Source organism: Lycorma delicatula, chromosome 12 (genome assembly GCF_047948215.1).
Source record: "Lycorma delicatula isolate Av1 chromosome 12, ASM4794821v1, whole genome shotgun sequence".
Lineage (NCBI taxonomy): Eukaryota > Metazoa > Arthropoda > Insecta > Hemiptera > Fulgoridae > Lycorma > Lycorma delicatula.
This window is the reverse complement of record NC_134466.1, coordinates 57,951,907-57,975,996: the sequence shown is the minus strand read 5'-3', so window position 1 is coordinate 57,975,996 and position 24,090 is coordinate 57,951,907. Positions and strand designations below refer to the sequence as shown.

The 24,090-nt window shown below is 29.3% G+C and overlaps 1 protein-coding gene across 1 annotated transcript in view; it reads right to left on the bottom strand.

Annotated features, from left to right (window-relative positions):
* The window catches only part of LOC142333274 (transmembrane and coiled-coil domain-containing protein 4-like), a 45,627-nt gene that overhangs the window by 2,293 nt on the left and 19,244 nt on the right, over nucleotides 1-24,090 (bottom strand). The window contains exons 4-11 of the mRNA XM_075380285.1: nucleotides 18,427-18,559; nucleotides 16,260-16,501; nucleotides 13,494-13,659; nucleotides 12,587-12,756; nucleotides 9,684-9,886; nucleotides 8,164-8,300; nucleotides 6,412-6,539; nucleotides 1,442-1,566 (exon numbers count right to left, since the gene is read on the bottom strand). Of these exons, the coding sequence (XP_075236400.1) occupies nucleotides 1,442-1,566; nucleotides 6,412-6,539; nucleotides 8,164-8,300; nucleotides 9,684-9,886; nucleotides 12,587-12,756; nucleotides 13,494-13,659; nucleotides 16,260-16,501; nucleotides 18,427-18,559 (1,304 nt within the window). The remainder of the gene's footprint in view (nucleotides 1-1,441; nucleotides 1,567-6,411; nucleotides 6,540-8,163; nucleotides 8,301-9,683; nucleotides 9,887-12,586; nucleotides 12,757-13,493; nucleotides 13,660-16,259; nucleotides 16,502-18,426; nucleotides 18,560-24,090) is intronic.

Sequence of the window (24,090 nt, the reverse complement as noted above, 5' to 3'; positions counted from 1 at the left end):
ATGGGAGTTTTTGCATCTATATTTTCTACATTAATCGGCCTTAAAACCACTATAAAAGTTTTTGCTCATCCCACTTCACTCCAATAAGGTAATAAAAAATATTTTTTTAAATTTATTTATATTTACATTATTTTGCAAATTATTCATTCCATTTAAAATGTAAAAATCTTAATTTTTGATAGCCATATTCTTTAATATTTTTTGAAGAAAAAAAAATTAGCCAAAAATTTCCACCACTTCTTACTTGACTGGCGTAGCTGGGAAAGTTATGCAATTCATTGCTGGCTTTTATAAAAAAATCTGACTGAATAAACAAAAAAAAAAGAAGAAAACTGTGGATGAGGAAGTGACGTTCCTAACTATAAATTTCAAAATCAAGAAGCTTCCACTGGGACAACTGAGCCTTAGTTTTGACATCATATACATACACCCATGTTTCATTACCAGTTATAATTTGTTTGAGCAGTTCTGAATTGTTGTTCACTTCTTCAGCACTGCTTTTGATTGAAATTCAACAATTTTGGAACAAATTTTGCTGACACATGTTTCGTGTCCAAAACATCCGAAAAAATTCCTCAGCATGAGCTAAATGATATGCCTACATCATCAGCAACCTCTGTGATAGTAATATGGCGATTGTCCATAATAATTTCTTCACTTTTTCGATGTTGTCATCAATTGATGTGCTGCAAAATCCAGGGCACTTGTCTTCTTCAATGTCTTCACGTTGTTTGTTTCAATGAGCACTTTTATTCATAGAAAAAACACCAAAAGCAAGATTCAACATTTCCAATGCGGTGCTGCGCTTTATTCCATTCTTAAAGCAAAATTTAATGTGTAAATTCTTTGTTCCATTTTTTCTACAAGTCAAAAATAGCCAACCATATGAAAACATGTGTAACCTTTTCAAAAATCAACAATAAACTAAGCATCCAACATGGATATTTTAATGAATGTTTTAATGTAGTTATAGAATTCAATACCAACTGAAGATGTGAGTTCCTGCAAAAATTGATTAATGGAAATGATGAATTATTTGAATTTTCAAAAACTATACATATATATAAATACCAATTAAAATATGCTAACTGAAATTATATGCAGTATTAAACAATAGTGAGGGCTATAACTAGGCTTTTGTCACTTACTTTTGATTACTTCAACTTTACAAAACTAAGAACAACGATATGATTAGACTGAGTAGAATCAGAGTCCTGAACTGTGAGAGAAAAGTTTTAATAACAGGTGATCTCTAATGATAATAATTATTAACTCAATCTACATAAAAGTAACAAAAAAAATCATCTCTGGTATCAGGGACAAGATTTTTTGGAAACATTAAGTAATAAAATCTGTTGTTTCTGAATTTTTAAACCATTAATAATTTTCAAATAATGGCCTAAAACTGTGAATAAAATGAATATTAAAATGTTTTCATTACCTCTTCTTCTGCTAACTCCATCTGTGATAATGATAATGATGAATCAGATGTACACAGTTTATCTTTTGCTTTGATACCAACTTGTTTAAGAATCTGACATATTTTATCAGGATATTCACTATGACCTATAAAATAAATAAGCATGGTACAAAATAAGTATATTCATATAAAATATTCATAACAAAAAAAATTAAACAATTATGGATGTCATGATCTTTAAATCATAAAAATAATATTCACTATATTAAATTACTTTTATCTTTCTTAAATGCTCCAAAAATTTGTAGATAAAATTTTCACATAAAATCAAATTATTTGGTCTGATCAAGATATTTATACAAACTCAAACCCACTTACTCCCTACCTAAGTACGAAGTAAGTTATTAACATAATAATAAAAATAAATATTGTGAAGTTGAAATGTTTCAAATAATTAAGCGGCCCGCCGATTGTGAAATATGGTCATGATTTGATTTTTGACAGCAAGGAAGGTGTCACCAACAGATAATTATTGCCAGATATGTGAGGTTTACAGGTATAATTCAATGGGTGACAGAAAAGTGCATGAATGGGTAAGACTTTCCAAGGACGGGTGAGACAATATCCATGTTGAACCGCAATCAGGCCGAATTTCTGCAATCACAGATGATTTGATGCGCGAAGTTGGCGCAAAAATTCATGAAGACCAGTGATTCACTTCATGTCTACTTTGTCACTGACATTCCCACAAGTTTCAAGGTCAGTACTATACAAAATCGTTCCTGAAATCTTGCAGTTCAATAAACTGTGCTCAAGATGGGTTCCCAGGCTGCTTTCTGAAGAACACTAAAAAAAGAGAATGGTTAGTGCTCTAACATTTTTGACCCAATACAGTGAGGAAGGAGATGAACTTTTGGACTACCTTGTCACAGGAAACGAGACATGGGCATCACTCCTGCATCAAAGTGGCAGTTAATTGAATAGCACGCACAACATCAAAGCCAACCAGACAATGTTAACACAGAAGATTATGGCAACTGTGTTTTGGGATAAATATGGTGTCCTGTTAATTGATTTTATGCCCAAGGGACAATAAACTCAGCTGCGAGAGCTTGGTAAAGCTTCGGCGTGCCAACTGACATCTGGACATGGTCTACTGTCATCTGGAGTTTTGTTGTTGCTTAACAATGCAAGACCTCATTCTGGTGCTAAAACTCTACAGTTAAACAGATCTTTTGAATCTATATAGTATAAAATGTAATGATGAGTGAAATAAAAAAATATCTTTACTAGTTTTGCTTGTTAGAAAATGGACCTTATTTAAAAAATATCCCGTGCGTGTATGCATGCATGCATGCATGTGCGTGTGTATTATTTTACTGAAATTTTTTTTTTAAGATTCATATTACTCACCTGTACTGTTAAATTAAATTTTAAATTCCATTAATATAAACCACTTAGTACAGAATATTGAGATAAGACATATATTATCTTAATTTTATCATGAGTACTTTCGCAGATCCTGTATCCACAGTCGTAATTAAAATATTTAATTCAATGGTATATTAAATATTAAAAATACTAAAGTAAACCATGTACATGTTAATGTTTATTACATCACTGTAATATTATAATAAAAACTGCATATTTTATTTAACTTTCTAATTTTGATATTAATACAAATTTTGAAAATTAATAAAGATGAAAAAAAATTAAATATATTAGAAAAATATTGCATATATAAATACAAACAAATCTCAATTGATAAACCATCAGACAGTGTTTGTAGGAGACAGTTTTATAAAAACTACAACACATAGCAGCACTCGTTTAAATTAATAGGCAATTTTGTTTTTTTTTTAATTTTTATACAGTAATGGAATTATTACTGCAATCCCTGAGGATGCAGGGATCCTGCCAAAGTACTTTCATGAAAAATTAAGGTAAGTTATGTTTTACCTGATTATTCCATACTAGGTGGTTTATTTAGCAGAATTTAAATATAATTTAACAGTACAGAGGAATAATATGAATCTTAAAAAGATTAATTTCAATAAAACATATATATGTATATATATATGTTTAGATCCACGGTATAGTTTTTTATTTAATAGTAAGTCTCAGAATACTTTAAATAGCACAGCAATAACAAATTGCGGCGGTGCCCAGTAAATAGGATGTTCAACATCATCTTCATAAATAATCAGCCATTTATTGTATCATCATAATCTGGTTATTTGTTTTGGGACAACTATTTGCTCATAACTATACAGAGGTACTTGCAATGTTTCAGATACTGATATGCATATGCAGTGAATCAACATTAAATCTTGCTTTCAAATTAGGAAAACAAAAACTCATTTGTAACAAAACAAGCCTTATATAATGATGAAACAAATTAATGAGCCTCAGTTTACAATGTTAAAAATGGTTTACGTGGTTTAAGATTAGTTAAGGTTAGTTATCAGTCAAAAGTGACGACCTGAATTTGGGATAGCCCTCAATTCCATTTAATGATGCTCATGTTGCACAAGTTTAAGAAATCATACGTCACAATCAATGTTTGACTGCTCAGGAAATAACAGAAGACCACCATACTGAAAGGATCCATCAAAATATTTTTACTTCGAAGTTTGTCCCAAGATTGTAATACAAGATCAGATAAGGCAATTGCATTACCATCTGCAAAAAATTTTTGAATTATGTCAACAAGGACGAAAGATTTGAAAAACATAACAGGAGTTGAAACATAGGTTGAAACATAGAAAATTTCCAATCGTCAAGAAAGCAGTGTTGAATGAAATGTTGAAGAAAGTCATGCAGAGCTTTGAGTAGAGGCTCCGAATTTGCGTCCGACAAGGACATCATCTTACTGACATTATTTTCCAAACCTAATTAAGGTATTTTGATTTCAAAAATGCAATAAAAATATTACTATTTAATATAAACCTTTTTTCTATAATTAAAACAACTAAAGTTATTCAGTAGTGAAAAACAGGTGTTTCCTCTGCTCCACTCTTTATTATCATGAAATGTTAAAATACCTGGGAGAAAAAAGCCTACAGTATAGCTATATCTCCTGGATTGCCCATAAAGACAATTTGCTAATTACTTAATGATTTAGATATATTAATAATTTGGTATAAAATAAGTTAATATGCTTCCTCAATTAACCTATTCACGTGACCTTGCTCCAGAAGACTTTTTATTTTTTCTCAATTTGAAATCCTGTTTGGAAAGATGATGATTGAGAATATTAAACATTTATAGATGGGCCCCTGTTTGCAATTCTACAACAGTTCAATTACAAATGTTTCCAAAGTGGGAACAGCATGTTGCCATAAACAAAATTTGGTTTGTGTGCAGTAGCCAATAATTTATAATTTCATTATAACGTCGTCTTCCAATCATCCTGTTCAATATTTTTTAAGCACTCATTAAATGTGGAACATGTTATTGTTTCTCCTGTTAAATTATGAGTGGCATAGTGGAATATGTTTTTTGCAAGTGGAAAGGCACAATGTTGATAAGATGTATCAACAACAGCGCTTAGTTAATTGCAATAATCTTACAATTACTTGAAAGGCTAGACAAATTCAAGCGGGCATCATCAAACTAAAAAATAATTCTTACAGAATTTTGGGTCACAAGGAAAGTTTGTTGACAGAATTCACGGGCCTGGAGCCAAATTAACAACAAAAAATTCATTTGTGAAATGCTGAAGAAACTTGGGCGATCAATCCAATTATAGCACATCTAAATTATGAATCGGGACACATCACATGATTCACAGACCATAAATATGTACTCTCAAAATAGAAAAAAAAATATGACATAAAACAAATGACTAAATAAAGCATTTACTACAAATTTATAAATACCATATACAGAAGAATATTTAAACAAAATTAACAAATACAACAGAACAATGCAGCAAATAACAGAAAAATAAATTTAAAATGTTTAAAATATAAGTACAATGGTACTTTTCAAGAAGATACTCGCAGAAGATCTGTAATTAATCAGGTGTCATAGTTATTTTATGTATGTACACACATCATGCCGAAACTAGTCAAAATGGATATTTCTGTTGAAATCTGAAAACCAAATTTTTCGCAATCACAATACTTCCTTTACTTCATACAAGGAAATAAAAGCTATAGACAAATTTAAGAAAATAATGGAATTCATTTTTACTGATTCTTATTATTATGAATATATACTAAAAAAAAATTGAGCCTACAGCCCGCCACGGAAATGTTACATGGTTTATGTTTCATTATACATGATTTTGTTAAATGTTTTTGCCAATTGTAACTAAATAACATTCATGAATTTAACATACTAACAACAACAAAAACTCTTATAACAAAAGCTTTAAAATTCTGAACATTGTGATTTTTTAACATGAGCTCTAACCTCAATATTTTCCTTTTTTATCCCCAAAACACAAATATAATTTTAGATAAATATTTATAAACAAAAATTAAATAATAAAATAGAAATAATTAAGATGAAAATCAAGCAATTATAATTAACTAAATAATGCAGCAATGATCCTTGTGTACAATGTGTGTCTTTAAACAATGATTTTTGGATAAATGAAACAATAGTCAATGCGAATGGTTTTACTCTAATGGAGGCACCCAAACATGCAAACAAAATTTATATGAACGATAAGCAAGAAGCTCACAGTTAAAAATTTTATTTATAAAATTTGAAAAAATCTGTCAGATGAACGAGTCATATCTGAATAACTCACATCTCAATGCTTCATTCAAAATAAAAATGTGAGCACATACAGGAAACAAACCAACATACCACACTTCTTGATAAAAACTATAAAGCACAAATAAAAATATTATAAAATGAATAGTATTCTTAAGTTCAAACCCAAACATAAAAAATAAAGTAACAGAAGATAATACTAATATCAGAAACAAAAATATCTTTTATGACAAATTATTATTTCTTCTTTTAATAAAAGTTACCAGAAACAATGGATGAAAGATCTATATTCTGCATTCTTCTATCTTCTAAATCAATCGGTTGTAAACCAGCAACACCACCAACAGGCATTGATAAAGTTCGGTATAAAAATCGTAATAACCAATCTGTCCTGAAAAACAATAAATGCACACTGCATAAAAAGAACAAAACTTTCTTATCACATTTTTATCAAAAAACTCCTTCCAGATCAAATCAAACATTCATAATCAAATCTAATTAATTTGAATGTATAGATTTTGTATGAATGTGACTAACAAAAGATATTTTTGCTACTCAAATACGTAAATCAAAGATGATCTAATCATTATAGACTGGAAAGGGCATTTAATTTGAAAAATTCCTTATTTGTAGAACCTTGATTACTTTTTAAAGCAATTATAGCATATTATTTTTAAAGTAAATTATGAGTAAAAGTCTACAGTAAAATGAATAATTAATTAATTTTTTTTTTATCAGACTTCTTACAAAATACATCAGTAAAAGAGTTTATAAAATACTAATAAAAACACTGAATAATTACTCAGTATTAAAGTAGATATAGAACTACACAGCAGTTTAATCTGTACATTAAAAAAATAAATATATAAACGAATCACAATTTTGTTTAATTAAAACTATACATATCCAATAAAAACAAAGAAATACACGGTATTTACAAATTTAGGAATACCTAAGCAAAGTAGTCTGTTAGGGATTTCCTTCATTCATTATAACATTATTCAAATAATTTCACATAAATTAACTTATTTATTATAATCAACAAGTAGTAAATTCATTTTGGTCAAAATAAAAAACAAAAAAGTAAATAAATTCTAAATACTCAGACTTACTGGGATTGTCGTAATTATTATAAACTAGTAAATAATGAAAAATTAATTATAAAATGACAAAATACATTTATAGGAAGAATTTTTTAAATAATTCGTTTTCTACTGCAAGGAGTTACTTTTCATATTTAAAAGTTAATTCATAATACATATAAAAAATTGTTAAGATGATTTATACAGCTAAAAGAAATTTTTATATAAATTACTAACAATAAAAAATATGTGTAACGAACAACAAAAACAATACACGTCTTTATCACAAAAAGTAAGAATAAATCAAAAAGGTCAAACTTATGTTGGTATTCGCATGAAAGTCAGAATGAAACAGATTCTATGGTCTCAATTATTCCACAGTAAAAATAGTGACTGAAATGATTATATCAATATGTCATTATTAATAAATGCTATTAAATCATATTACTGTGATAATTATTTTCCTCAAAGAGATGAATCGTAGTAAACAGTTAGTATTGCTGTCATTCTATTATGTAATACCATATTTAGTCACATTTGTTGCTCCTCCAAATTTTTCCACTACGAGCTATTTATAAATATATTCCAACATTCATAATTCATTATGAATGTAAACACTGACTTACAACAAATCTTTACAAGCGTTTAGTCTTAATAGAGAATATATATTTTTTTAAAGTGACAATTACAAAACAATGAAGCTGTTAGCACAAATGTTAAGATCATATTTGGATCCAATGTAAAAAAAATAAATAAGAATACCATCAAAACTTACTGTATAACAAGAATTTTATAGATCAGTGATCTGTAACCTTAAGAGATTTATAGATCAGTAACCTTAAACAGGATTATTCAATAAAAGTTTTCACTATGAATTTACACTTATAGAATATCTACAATGTAAATAAATGATATACAAATGTAATTAAGTACCTGCAAAATCCATTAACAAGTCTACCAGCAACAACTCTTGTCAATTTTCTCCAATCATCCGGATGGGCCCCACAAGGTGCACCAATCATGATAGCATCTTGCACAATACCTTCACAGCCTTTTCTGTTAGACATTTCCTGTAACATTAAAATTATGGAATGACACACAACGTTTTTAAAAAATAGGATAACAGAATTATCAATAAATCTCTTATTACTATAAAATAATAAAATTTCTGGAATTTAAAAAATGGTAAACTGTAGTAGTAACAGATCACTTGGTAAAAAGGCTAAAACATCGATTCAGCATGAATATGCCTGCCTATACATCACCATTCAAGTAACTCAGAAAGCTACTCAAAGTTATTTTGGGAGGGAGATGTTGCCACATCCAATGTTACAGTTCCAATCTTGCAATATCAGATTTTTTTTGTTTGGTCTTCTCAAAGAGTTTTTATATGGCATCAAGTTTTGTAAAAAAGAGCAGGTCAAGTATGCAGAGGCTGAACTGAGTATTTCTTCACTACTGGAATAAGAAAGCTCACAGAAAAATAGAATAAATACTTAAATATATTTTAAAAAGTATGATAGTTTCATTATCATTGAATAAATAATAACATTTCTATAGTCATTTGTCTCTAATGAATGACCCTTGTGTTATTAACTATTTTCACATCAAAAAAAATAAATAACTGAATGATTTAGTTATGAGAATGATTTACTGAATAAAATATAATTTTGTTAAAAAGGCAACCCTAATTTTTACAAATGAATTTTTTTTAATAAAAATCATCGTACATATGATACAATATAATAATAGTATATAATACGATAACTGTTCTGTTAAGGCTCATGTTAAAGATTCAGTTATCATTATTCAGTCATTAGATATAGTTCAATCTGTGTTACAATAACAATTATGCATTACTCTAATGTTTAAATACTTTCTATTAATATTTGATAGTCTTGAACAGGTACATATTTTTAAAATGGCATAACTTTTGCTCCACTCCGCATATTAATAGTAGTAATATTCCTTGCAAGCAAATAGCATTTGTAATGATAAGTATGTACTAGGTGAAAAACTATTCAGTTTCAGAAAAATCATGGGTATAATGGAGGCCATATTCTGCCCTTCCAGAAAATCTTAGAAGGCAGACTTAAGAATAAAGCCATCTATACATCATTTGTACATCTGTAAAGATATTTGAAAAAAGATCAACTATTATATAATTGTAAATTTGTTTTGTTGCAGAAACTCGTTAAAAAGGTTAAACTTACATAATAAAATAATGATTAAAGGATAAAAAACCTTAAAAGGAAAGGTTAACGATGTATAAAACAGAAAACGAAAACTAAGGATCTATAAAGTAGTAAATATTTTGAGGTTAAGTATCAGCCTGGTACAGAAAGGAATGACAAATGAAAAAAACACTCAAATAACTGACGACAGTTACGAGCACCAAATTATCAGAAAATTAAAAAAATAGCTAAGTAAATAATATTAAACAATAAAATTACCCTGAGACAGTAATAAATAACACGAGCACCGAGACTAAATCCTACAAGCACAACAGGTCTCTGCCCGTGTTCACGAGAAAGTAATACTTCAGCAAGTTGTTTACCGACTTGAGCAGACCTACGACAACATACACCCCATGGATTATCAATGACTGATGCTAGACCCAATATACTAGATGGCCAGGCAATAGCGCTAACAAGACCTGTAACAACAGATTATAGAAGTAATAATTAAAAAAATCTATACATTCATATTTATGACTGTTGTTAAATTAAATAAGATTTATCTTTATTATAGTATTGTAAACAAGATAATCAGAATACTTGTAGTTTATGTAATATACTTATGTAACTTGATTTTTAAATTGTAAATTCTTTATTGTTAATTGTTAATACCAAATAGGATATAATGAATTTAATAAGTTATATATTCTTTTAATAGATCTCACAATTTATTTTTTTATATATAAAATAAAATTATTTAAAAAATAAAAACAGGCTTCAAAAAATAATAGTACTAAAAACTTACAAATAATATTTTTATTTATCATCTAAAGAAAAAGTATTTACAACAAATAATTATTTTTGAAGTTGGTCCCAGCCAACACAAGTTAAAAATAGTTACAGAAAGTTAGTACCTCAACCGATCGCTAGGCAGCTAAATGTGATTCCCACATGTAAAATGGGATCTCAAGGGCATATAAGAGAGAGGATCTTATGATTACACTTCATCTTGAGTTTGCTAAGGTAGATATAGTTAGTGATAATATATATAAGTAAGCATGTATAAAGTATTCTTATATCTGTATGTCGCATTTTATTCCTATGAATATGTCTGCAGAGATTTCTCAACAAGAATGTAGACACTCATAAATGAGAACGTACAACAGTTGATTCTTATGGAATGAAAGTCTAGACAGTCATGCTCATCATGTTAGTTTAATACACAAACGTTTGTCAAACAAAATGCAAGAGCAACATTCTCACCGCCTCAGCTTGATATGAGGAAGGAGAGTTACCGGAAGCTACACTCATAGGATTTGGTGACGAGACTATTGGTCTTAGAATGAAAGATGTTGATAGTTGCATAACCATTTCACCAGAAACAAAAGAACAATCCAAACAGTGGATACATTCTCATTCTCCCAGTAAACCAAAGAAATTCAAGCAAACCTTCTCTAACAGAAACTGTATGGCTACTGTGTTCTGGAACCGGAATGGCGTTCTCTTGGTGGAATTCATGGAACATGGCACGACCATCACTGCAGCCTCATACTGCGTGACTCTTCAACGTCTACAAAGGGCAATTCAGAATAAGTGAAGAGGAATGTTGTCATCAGGCATTGTCTTTCTCCATGACAATGCTCGGCTGCACACTGCAGCTGTAACAAAGAAGCTCCTGCAGCATTTTTGTTGGGAAGTGTTTGATCACCCACCATTCAGCCCGGACTTGGCTCCATCTGATTTTCACCTCTTTGCTCACATGAAACGCTGGTTAGGAGGACAACATTTTGGCACAGATATCAAGCTGCAGACCAGCGTAGAAACATGGCTGAAAACACAGGCGGCTCTGTTCTATGACGAGGGTATTGGAAACTTGGTACCACACTACAACAAATGTCTAAATCGGAGTGGCGACTATGTAGAGAAATAGCGTAACTATGTAAGTACTTGTCACAAATAAAAAATTTTTATTTTCACTGTGGTTTTAATTTTGTGACCGATCGGAACTTGAAAAAAAACTAACCCTCGTATAAAATAAATTATAAACATCTCAAATCATAAAATTTTGTTCTATTTGAACATGACTTTAATTTTGCTTTAAATACATATTTACAAGTTAAAACATAGCATATTAATGAATAAATTTTTTGAGATGGCAACTTTTTTACTATAGTAATTATTCACAATATTTCAAAAAGTATTATATACTAAATGAACAGGGAAAAATGTTAATTCCGCAGTTTAATTTCTTGTAACATAGGAAGGGTGTGCTAATCAACAATTATAACTCTCACACAAAATAAAAACTTTTTGATGATGAAGCTGCGGATCAAATTAAAACCTAAAAAAATGGTTTAAGCATATCAAACGATATAATATTCATCAGAGGTAATGAAAGTTCTGGGCTAAATCACAGACATAAACATTACTTTGTACATTAGTTTGTAACATTAGTTTGTGGAAAAATTGCATATCATGACAAAAAAATTTTTAGCAGATTTAGACCTGTCATACAGGACTACATGATTTATGCTGTAACGAGGCAAAATTTAACAAAAAATATAATTGCCTGTAAAACACTATATAAAAAGAACACTTTGTTCATTTGTGCAATAAGCTCAAACAATACAACTGTCATACATTTATGTCTTATTTAACCTTAGGTGGTAGGTTAAATAAGACATTATCTTTTTTTTACATCCCCCAAAATGAGAATGAAGCATAAAGGGGAAACTTTGAAGCAAATTTTTTTATGAATAGAATGTACTGAAATGACAGGAAATGACTTCCACCAATGTTTCCAAGTGTTAGAATCATATTGAGAGAGTGATGCATTAATGCAGCAGGCAAATACTTTTAAAAAAATAACGCAAACTAATGATTTTTTAATAAATTTCAAAAATGTTGTACTTATACCTCGTACTTACCAAAAGAGTAATAATTCTTTTTTAGATTTACAAAAAAAAGTTTGTTTCATCATAAAATGAAAAACCATTAACAGATTAAATTCAATTTTTTTTTCAGAGTAACACAGAAACTTCATGATAACACCAATAATTGTGTGACACAAAGGAAATAAAAAATAACAAATTTTGTCAACCTTGAAACTTCATCGATATTATTATTTTGAAATAAATTTAATAGAAAAATTAATATATAAAGCTGCTAATAATACAAACCTGAAAGAACAGTATACTTTAATACTTGTTGAGTAGCAACGCTGACAGCTATACTAAGAAAATAATCCATAGCTTTACCTAATTCTAATAAATAACTTGATTCATAACGCAAATAATATTGTTCATTAGAACTATCAAGGCACAACCATGGTCTTGTAAAATTATCCTCACTGGAACAAAATTAAGCATAAAAGTATTTCGTCAACTAAATGCAAACAATACAATTATTACACAAACAAATGTGATAAAAAATTCGACCTTGGCTCATAAAAACAAAAAATACGTAACCTATTTATTCAATGACTTGTTCCCTTCAAAGAAGGCCCCTTCTGATACAGTACACTTATCCCAGTGATGTTTCCATTGATGGAAACATATTTCAACATCATTTTTGGTAAGTACCAAAAGTCCTTTTGTCACATTTCTTTTAAAGACTTCTCTGTCTTCAAATCTCCTTTATTTAAGCAAAATTTTAAGCTTATGAAAGATTAAAAAAAATAAAGGGACCATATCTGGTGAATAAGAAGCTTGCTGAAGTTATTCAATCTTGTTTTGCCAACAATCTCTGGATAAGTTGATAGATGGCTGGAGCGTTGTCATGGTGAATTTTTATGATAGCATGAAGGTTATGCTGACAGTCTGACAGCCTTTATTTTATTACCAAGGCATGGTCCATCACTAGTATGTAAATCAGGGCAAACTATATTGTTTATATGGCCAATATAAAGCTGCTAAGCATACAGATAAAAAAAAACAGTGGCATTCTGGGTTAAGTTGGTTAAAAATAATTATAAATTTTTAAGGAAAAATTATACTAATAGTTTTTTTTTTTTTTTTTAATTAACACAAATCTATTTAATAACATACCAATCAGTAACATTAATAACATATCAATTTAGTAACATACCAATCATCTTTAAGCCATCCTGATACAGCAATAGTAATGTGGAGCTGTTGCTGAATCGGTACTATATTGATTTTGCTTTTATCATCATCACTATCATGGCATGCAGGACTTAAATAACCAAATGCAAATTCTTCTATTTCACCAACTCTTCTATGCATTTTATATCCTATGAACATATTTTAATCGCCAGACATTTAGGTAAGTAACATCAAGTATTTTCATTGTTGATAAGCTATTTAAGGTTTAATATAAAAAAAAAACAGAAAAGTTTTGAAGTGTCAATTTTTAAAAATAACTCCAACTTTTAATAAAACTCCAATAATTAAAGTGAAGTATTGTAGAGATAGAGTACATGTATGTTAACTCACTGGTTTCCCACAGAAATGGATACATTAACTTCTTCTAAGCAATATCTGTCTTAGTCTTTATTACAAATGTGACGAATCAAGATATTAGACATTAGCCATTATTACTTTTTATAAGAGTAATAGTGTTCAATAAACAACCAGTCTCTGTAGTGAACAGAATGAAGGTATGACTGTGAAATATTATCTGCATTTTGATGGGCTTAGCATTCTAATTTGCAAAAGTTTTGATATTAAGCTCAGCAAGAAACACTCCTTCTCCAGTAAACTAGCAAGAAATGCTTATTATTCTTGGAAACAGCTAAGCTACGAGGGTGAATCAAACATAAATGGTAATTTTTTTTAATAAATCTATTAATTAGTAATATACACAATTCATAACTTCATCATTTCTCTATATAGTCTCCTGCATGATCTACACACTATTGTCAATGATTTGGAAGCTTGAATATTCCTTGTTCATAAAAAGTTTGAGGACAAGTCATCAACCGATTGTGCACTGCTCCTTGACATCTTCACTGTTTTCAAATCGTCCCCCTCCAAGTGATTCTTTCAAGGACACAAACAAAAAATAGTCATGTGGACAAATCTGGACTGTAGGGAGGGTAGTCGAGGGTTTCCCGTACATTTTTTCCAATTTATGCTTTGTCAAAATCTCAGTGTGCAGCCCTGGCGTTGTCATAGAGAAGAATGACATCTCTGATGGGCATATTCTGTTTTTTGCTTTGGTAGGCAGCTTTTGTTGACTGTAGCGGCTGGCAATAGTAAGCCACATTCACCGTTCATTAATTGTGGAAAAAACCCCCAACAATTTACTCAACAATGAGTAAAACTCCCTTTGAGTCAAAAGAAATCATTGCAAAAATTTTTCCAGCTGACAGATGGGTTTTGGCCTTCACTGGGCAGCCCTCATCTTTTCTTTGCCACTCCTTACTCGCCATTTTTGACTCCGGAGTGTAAAGATGGGCTTGTGTCTCACCATATGTGACGATGTGCCTCTCCTTCTTGCCAAAATCAATTCAGAAGTCTCTCACAGATCTCCAACCTATCTGTTTTTTGATTTTTGATCAACAACCTTGGAACCCATCGAGCACTAATTTTTCTAAATCCAAGATGATCAGTGATAATAGATTGAGCATTCTCATAACTGATACCCACTTCTGATGCGATTCCTTCAACAGTGAACCAGCAATAACCTTCGATAAGCTCTTGAACAGCACAGATGTTGTCAGCTGTGAGATTTGACCTTGGGTGTTGATCATGACTTTTGTTTTCTACTTTCTCGCCTGCCCTTAAAAATTGTCTGGCTCTCATATACACTCAGTTCTGGGACAGTGTAGCATCCCCAGACTGTATCTTTAAACGAGTTAAAATTTCCGTGGGTTTAATGCCTTTATTAATTAAAAACTTTATGATTATATGTTGTGCAATAGACAACATTCTGCTCATTCATGACTATACTGATGACAAAACAGCAGAGGAGCTAACCAAGCTGGTCCTCTCTCTCTAACACACTGAACATTAACCTCCCCTCCACTTCATCATCCAGCTCAGAACTTCTTGCCGAGTAGAACAGTAAAATTACCATTTAAATTTTATTCACCCTTGTATTTCTGTGAGTGTCCTATATACCAGACTGCCTAAAATAGTAATATTATGATAACATAATAAAAGTACCCATATTTTTTAAATGAGCATTTACTATGATTATTCCCTGCAGAAAAAAATTCCAACAGCAAGCAGTAAACTGTACCCAGAGTACTTATATTCACTGATCTATAAACTACTTCATTGAACATTACCATTTTACCTTCTGCTTCAACTTCCAGGATGTTATTATGCTATTACTTGAGATGTTCCAGGTGTTGCAAAACTATCATTTTATTTTTTAGTTTACTGCCTCACACAGGATCCAAGATAAATCTATTTTAATTAACTAATTTTCAACCTAATTCTCAAATAGTTAAGAATTTTTTTGTATAAAGCATTTTATTCTTAAAAATCTTTATATTAGTTTTTTTGATTTTTGATAATTGCTGTTTTTCCAGTTTAAATGAATCTATTATTAGATGTAGCATATTATTTATCTGTAGTAGAGAGAAATACTAGACCGATTTCTGTCTAGATAATAGACAGAAATAATTAGAACTCAAACCTTCTGGACCACAAAATAAGCTTCATTTAAAAAAAAGTTTGTAAGCTTCTACAAACTTAAGAAATATTTTCACTTCTTGTTAAGTCTGTCACCACCAATGAGAATAAAAAATAGACAGAAGACAGATAAACAAGCAACTATTACTTATTACTTTTTGATATCGATATTATAGTCACTTTCATGCAATATTTATGACTATTCTTATATATCTAACTAATAATATTTTTTCCAATTATTTTTATTTACCTGTTAAACCAGCACCAGCTGCACCAAATAATGAAGCCACAATAGCGGTACCTGTAGCTCCTAATGCACCAAATACTGCAGTGCCACCAATTAATGAACCTATACCGGCCCCAATTAATGGTGCTGCTAAGCCTCCTGTAACACCAATTAGTGCTCCACCACCTACTGATGCTAATCCAATCATAGCATATCTTTTAAAACGTTGTCCTCTTTCCCTACTTTTATCTACTTTTAATTCTTCTCTAGAATCAAAATTAAAAATATAAATTATCAGTATATATATCATACAAAAGTACAATAAACAATTTATATTACATAAATTTGTTCAATACACGTACAACAGTATAGCATTAAAAAAAATTGTACATACTTGGTTCTAGCTCTTATTATTCTACAAAATTATCCAAGTATAATTAACCCAACATTTTTTTCATTGTTTAAAACATTTCTGGAAGTGGTTTCAGAATGGAATTGAGCTGTCAGAACATTTTTCTTAATGTTCTCCCACATATGAAAATATAAACCTTAAAATAGCTTTTCAGCTACAAAAATAATCAGAAATTAAAGTAAACCTATCTGGAGAATACAATGCTTCGGGAAACTGGAAAATTATACTTTTATTAAAAAATTCTCTACTACTATTGATTTTATAATATGCATATAAATATCATATAAAATTTAACATTTCATGTTTTACATTTTTGTTGACTGCCTTTAAAAATTGTCCAACACTTTATATAAGAGGTTCCTTTAAGTAAATATAAAAAAGGGTCTGTATTTAGAATTCTGATTCCAAAAATCTTAGTTTGGTTGACTATTAACTTTCAAAATCCACAATCGATCTGTATCAAATTTTGAAGTACTATTCATGATGATGTTTTAAATGAATCTGCCACATCTCAAAATACCAACTGTTTTATTCCTCCATTTTTTATGAAGATACGAGGTTTGAAAGAAAAATACATGGAATTTTATTTTTCTTGAAAAATCTTTATTTATTCATGAATATTGATTTTGTCACCATCAAAGTACTCCTTTTTAGATATAATACATTTGTGCCAGTACATTTTCCAATCTTCAAAGCACCTCTGGAACACAATTTTCAGTATATCATTAAGCTCCATCAGAGATTCTATATTTATCTCTTCAATGTTGGCAAAACGTTATTTTTCATGGTTTTTTACAGCTAGGGGAATAGGAAGAATTCACATGACCGGCAAATATGGAGGCTGAGGCATAATAACATGTTGTTTTTGGCCAAAAATTCATGAACTAGAAGTGAAGTACAAATATGTGCATTATTGTAGTGCAACTGCCATGAATTGTTTCACGATAAATTCCGGCGTTTTCTTCGGATTGCTTTACACAAATGGTGTAGAACTTCCAGGTAGTAATGATACTATGATAGTGATTAGGGGACTGCCCATAATTATTTTCTTCACATGAAGAATCGCTAAAAGCAATATTCAACATCTTTAACATCTTCACAGCCCTCTTGGAAACATTTGTACCAGTTACAAATGCATGTTTTGTTCGTAGAAGAATCACCAAAAGCCACATGAAACATTTCAATGTGGTGCTATACTTTATTCCATTTATTAAGCAAAATTTAATGCAAATTCTTTGTTCCATTTTTTCCACAAGTAAAAAATCGCTGACCGTATCAAAACACACATAACCTTTTCAACAACCAACAATAAACTAAGCATCAAATATGGCTACCACTGTAAATATACATTAGAGACAAGTGTACCAACACAACAAAAAAGAAATTGTGATAAATGGACTTATACAGCCTGGGAAATTTTAAAAGTCCATGTATTTTTTTACCAAAGCTTGTATGATATCTCCACAACTACAACTCATAAAAATGTAAGACACATTATTTTAACTTCAATATGAATTCATTTACAACTAGACCATTTAAGTAAAGTAATGATGAGCTGATGTTTAATTACTGAATGGTACATAGAAAAGTAATTCAATAGTTTACTTTCAAGAATAAATTTAAACAGATCCTTTGCAGGTAAAATATTGGCTATTTGACTAAAAGGTAAGCGTTAATCCTCTTTAAGTATTAACCCTTACCATTTTTTACCTTAAAGATAAAAAAATGTGAAAAGTAAAATTTTAAAAATTAAAATCTAAAAAGGAAAAGAATAGTTACGCTGTTTTTTCTCGATGTATCGACGTTAAACAATCAACAATGGATTTCTCATATTCTTCAACAACATCCCAATTTATACCAATTTGTTCACTAAATTGTCTAATTAATACTCGCCAGCGAGCATCATACACACCTGTAAAAATATTGAAGTCACTATACTTAATATGAAATATTATATTACACAAAATACATGTAACAAATAATCTTTCTTACTATACGAGGTGCGACAATAAAGTAATGAGACTGATTTTTCTTTGCAAGATGTGGCAACCCTGCAGCTTGCATAGGCACACCATCTTTGACCTTGGTCTATAAGCTACTTCTAGTCCAAGCGGCACATTGATGCAACTGTTCAGTCGTGAGTTGTTTACTTCGACCGCACAACTACGGTCGAAGTACATCAATCAGTCAGTAAAACATAATTTACAGACTAATACTAACAAAAGATGTCCACCCACATGATCATACACGTATGCACACAGGTGCGCGCATACATACAGATTCAAAAAGATGGAAAGTACCCTTACGGTTAAGCCTTTCAAAACCGCGTTAAAAATCGTCTAGGACGCACCGTTTTCGAGATACGCCCTTTTTAAAATTTTATTTAAAATCGTTAAAATTGCAGCCACATCTTAAGTCTTTAAAAAATGTCAAATCTTTTAGTTTTTAAAATTGGCGGCAATTTTTAAACAGTCTTTAAAAGTCTCTAGGGGTCTAATATTTTTCTAGAGATTGTAAAGACTGTCGAAGAATTTTAAACTTATTGAGAAATTAAATGTATTTTTAAATAGTTGTACACATGTAAATAGATCATCAACTACATCTAGTATATAAATATTATGTATAAAGTCGATTCAAAGGGTACAAATCCATTACATTTAGTAATTTCTGGTTTGTAGATGAATAATTTAAACTTTTCAATTTATAGAAAATATTAGACATTTTTGCAATTTACAAAATAATTAAAAATATTTAAAATTAATATTTTATTATTGTCAAAAAATTAATTGAATTTTACAATAATAAAGCCGATGCTCACATTCGAGTCTCGGCTTTTTAATAATTTAACATTTTCAACTTTTCGAAAATATTAAACATTTTTACAATTTTATAAATAAAGAATTAATTAAAATTAGTCGGCTCAGATGCGAGCCGACAAAATAGTTTATATAAAGTCGATTCAAAGGGTATAAATCCACTAGATTCTAAGGGTACAAAATCCATTAGATATAGTAATTTCTGGTTTGTAGATGAATAATTTAAACTTTTCAATTTATAGAAAATATTATACATTTTTGCAATTTTATATAATCTTTCAAATTAATATTTTTAAAATTTTCAATTTAAACATTTTTGAATAAATAATTTGGTGGACCAAATCTGGCCCCCCAAAATAATTCATATAAAGTCGATTCAAAAAGAGCAAAATCCATTATATTTAGTAATTTCTGGTTTGTTGATGAATAATTTAAACTTTTTCAATTTATCGAAATATTAAAAAATATATAAATATAATATAATATAATATAAATATATATATTAAAAATATATAAATAAACACTTTTTCAATTTTGTAAAAAGTTGAAAATATTTTAAAATAATATTTTATTGATGAAAAAATTTTATTTTTATATAGAAACAAAATGACTAGTTTAATACATGTTTGTTACGAACAAATAAAAGACAATTTTTCATATGGTATATTTGGCGATTTTTAAGCTAATTATCGACACAAATAAGGTTTTTTTTAACGCAACAAAATTATGTAATGATGGAGGAAAACGATTTGATAATTGGTTTCGTAATAAAGATTCAAAAGAATTGATTACCTTGTACAATAATAAAGCCGCTCCTCAGATACGAGGATCGGCTTTTTATGATGTTAAAGGTGATAATAAAGATGAAATAACTAAAATTATTACCGGTAGATATGTTTATAAAAAATTGTTACTTGATATTGGATTTTTACGATAAATGTTATAATATAATAGAAGATTATCTCATTAAAGATTTCAAGTCGTATAAAGATGATATTGCTCAGTTGCATTCAAAATTGTAATATATAGAAAATAAGCAAAAACAATTGCAAATTGAAAATAATAGACTTGAAGATGTAATTTTAAAACGCAAGTTGCAAATTGACGAATTGAATGGTAATGTAAAGAAAATTAAAACAATAACCACCCCATATTTATCTTCACTTTATCCACGCGATGAAAGTGATAATTGTCTTGTAATTTAAGCTAAAAATAAGGATGATGAAGAGTTTAAATATTATATTGTTCGTGTTCAATATAGAAATCTAGAAGCGTTGAATAAACTTGAAAAATTTATCCCAATTTTGAAATTGTCTATGAAAAATTAATAGATCCAAATAGTATACGATTCTTTAATCTTGCTTTTAAAGAATTGAAATTTAAAATAAAACGTAATCATTTTAATATAAATATGGAATTTGATGATTTTAAACAAAACTTGGAATTGTATGAAAAATCTTTCAATACGTTGAATATTACATCACCAAAAGTACAAAACGAGTATATTGTTTCATTTTATTTTTTTTATATTTTAGAATGTCAATTAAAACTGATTTGGCAATTGAATTGCACAAGCCAGCTAGGCGTAATTATCCTACTAGAAAGACGGAATTAAAGGGTCTAGACGACCTAGTATAAGCAGATATAGTTGAAATGATTCCTTATCCTCGATCCAATAAAGGTTATAAATATTTATTGACTATAATTGATTGTTTTACTAAATTTGCATACGGTGTACCATTAAAGAACAAGACGGGTAAAGAGGTCGCGTTTGCTTTGGAACCGATATTGAAAAGACATCTGTTTGAAAATGTTTCATTTTCAAACAGATCAGGAAAGGAATTTTACAATCGACATGTGAAACCTTGTTAAAAAAATTCAACATAAATCATTATTCCACCCATTCAGATATAAAGGCCGCCATATGTATAGAATACAATAATTCTATACTTTCGGCTACGTTATTTAAACCCAAAGATGTAAATAAAAACAACGAATCGCAAGTTTTAGCAAATTTAAATAAAACATATGACAGAAAAAAGTTGTAAAAATTAAATTTAATTTAGGCGATTGTGTTCGTATAAGTAAAAATAAAAAGTATTTGAAAAGGGCTATCTACCACACTGGACAAATGAAATATTTAAAATACATATTGTTCATACTGAATCCAATCCTATAACCTATGAACTAATTGATTCCCGAAACAAACTACAAAAGAAGGGCGTTTTTATCATCACGAACTACAAAAATCCAAACAAAAATGTATATCAAATTGAGAAACTTTTACGATGAAAAGGTGACAAAGCCTATGTAAAATGGTTGGGTTTTGATAAAACGTACAATTCTTGGATCGATTTGAGCGACGTAGTTTTGTAATGTTTTATTCAATTTATTTTTTTAATTTATATATACAGAATGTCGATTGTTTCACTCTTGGTGTTATTGTATTTCTACTTTTTGTTGACATTATTAATCAGTTACAGAGGTTGTGAATAGAAACGAGGTGATAAAAAAATTTTTTTACATCAATAAAAATATTAATTTTAAATAATTTTACTTTTTATATAGACAAGTAAAAATGTCTAATATTTTCGATAAATTTAATAGTTTAAATTACTGTAACAATATTAAAAAGATTAATGAAATGATGCAAAATAGGCGTTATCGAATTCAAAAAGTAGTTATAAAAACAAAAAATGGTGATTCAAGTATTGGTACAATAGAAGGATTTGGAAAAATATTTTTACCGCAAAGGTTCAATGATCTTACACTGTCAGATTTGAATGAAATCAACAATCCTAAAGGCGATTATATAATATACAAGGTATGAGAAAAACGGCTAATGGTCATAATTACCATGATGTAGAGAGTTTACATGTGGCATTGATGTTGCATATTAAAATTATTTAGTTTTTTTTCTTTTTTTCAATAAATATTTATCAATTTCTTTATCTCCATATGGGAGTGTATCTATAAGGTTTTCCAATACGAATCTTTTGTCATCATATGGAGGGAGAGCTTTTTTTATACTGATCAATCGCGTATATTTGATGATTAAAACTACGTAATGATTTCGAGGTGCAATATGAAATGTTTCTATTGAATAAACAATCTTTACAAAGCTCGTGATTTAAGTTTAAATTGCAATCTTTATCAAATATACGAGAACCTTTTTTAATTCCCTTGGCCGTCTTTTTTTGTTCTAAATCACGCTGTCTATATCCACAAATCATTGAATACATTTTTGCTCTTAACCCGACAAATTCATAGATTGGTTTCCCACTCATTTTATCTTTTAAAAGTCCTATATCCCTTTTACACGAGCCGTAAACATTTCCATCTTGTTGATTCAATCGTTTTGGTGTGTCAAAATGTTCTGTTTTGTTGGCACTATTGAGTAAAATAACGAATCTGTATCTGTCATTAGCAGTTTTATGTTTTCATGACCATATCTAAGTAAAAAGTGGTTATAATGGTAAAATTTTTTTATATATATAGACATGAACAAGAAAAAAGGCAGTGGTATTACTGGTTCTGTGGTGAATAAAGCTATAGATTTATTACCAGTTGAATACTAGTTGTAAACTATTATTTTAAAATGTAATTTTTTAAATTGGTGGGAAGCTTTAAAAACACATTTCATTTTTCAACTTGCAATAATTTACAAGAAATTTCTCAGTGACATAAGTAAGTTTAAAATTCTTTGACAGTCTTTACAATCTCTAGAAAAATATTACACTTTTAGAGGAGACTACTAGAGACTTTTAAAGACTGTTTAGAAATTGGCGGCAATTTTAAAAACTAAAAGATTTTACATTTTTAAAAACGTTTAGACTGTTCGTTTTGACATTTTTAAAGATTTGAAGACGGTCCAGGACATGGCGGCAGTCTCTAATTTTAAAGACTGTTTGCTCAAGTCTATGATGAAATAAAATAAAAATGTGTTTTTATTATCTAGTAACCACTCTGTTAACAGTTTTAATCACTTTTAAATTTATAACAATATTTTGAAAAAATCGGGCATCATTACTTTCAGCGATGATAGTGTAATACATCATTATTTTTTAATGTAAACAATAATGATTATTTAATGTCTGTTTAGACTTTAAAATTGTTTGTTCTTTATTAACTCAGACATCATTACTTTCAGCGATGTTAGTGTAATTTATCATTGATTATTTTTTAATATAAACAATAATCATTATATAATGTTTATAATGGCAGTTTAAACTTCTAAATCATTGTTATTTATCAACTATTCCTCACATTATAAACAAAGGGCGTATCTCGAAAACGGTGCATCATAGGCTATTTCTAACGCGATTTTGAAAGGCTTAACTCAAAAGGTACTTACCAATTTTATGAATCGATAGCCCCTAGTTTCATCCGCCTACATCAGCCGTTCTTGAGATATGCCCTTTTCTCACAATATTTTTGTATTTGATGATGAAGGAAAATGAAAATGTGTTTTTATTATCTAGTAACCACTCGGTTAAGAGTTTTAATGACTTTTAAATTAATATAGGTTTTGAAAAAAATTAAACATCATTACTTTCAGAGAAAGCGGGATGGGATGATGGGTGATGGAGGTTGTCCATTGTTTATTGTTGAGATGTTTAATGACACT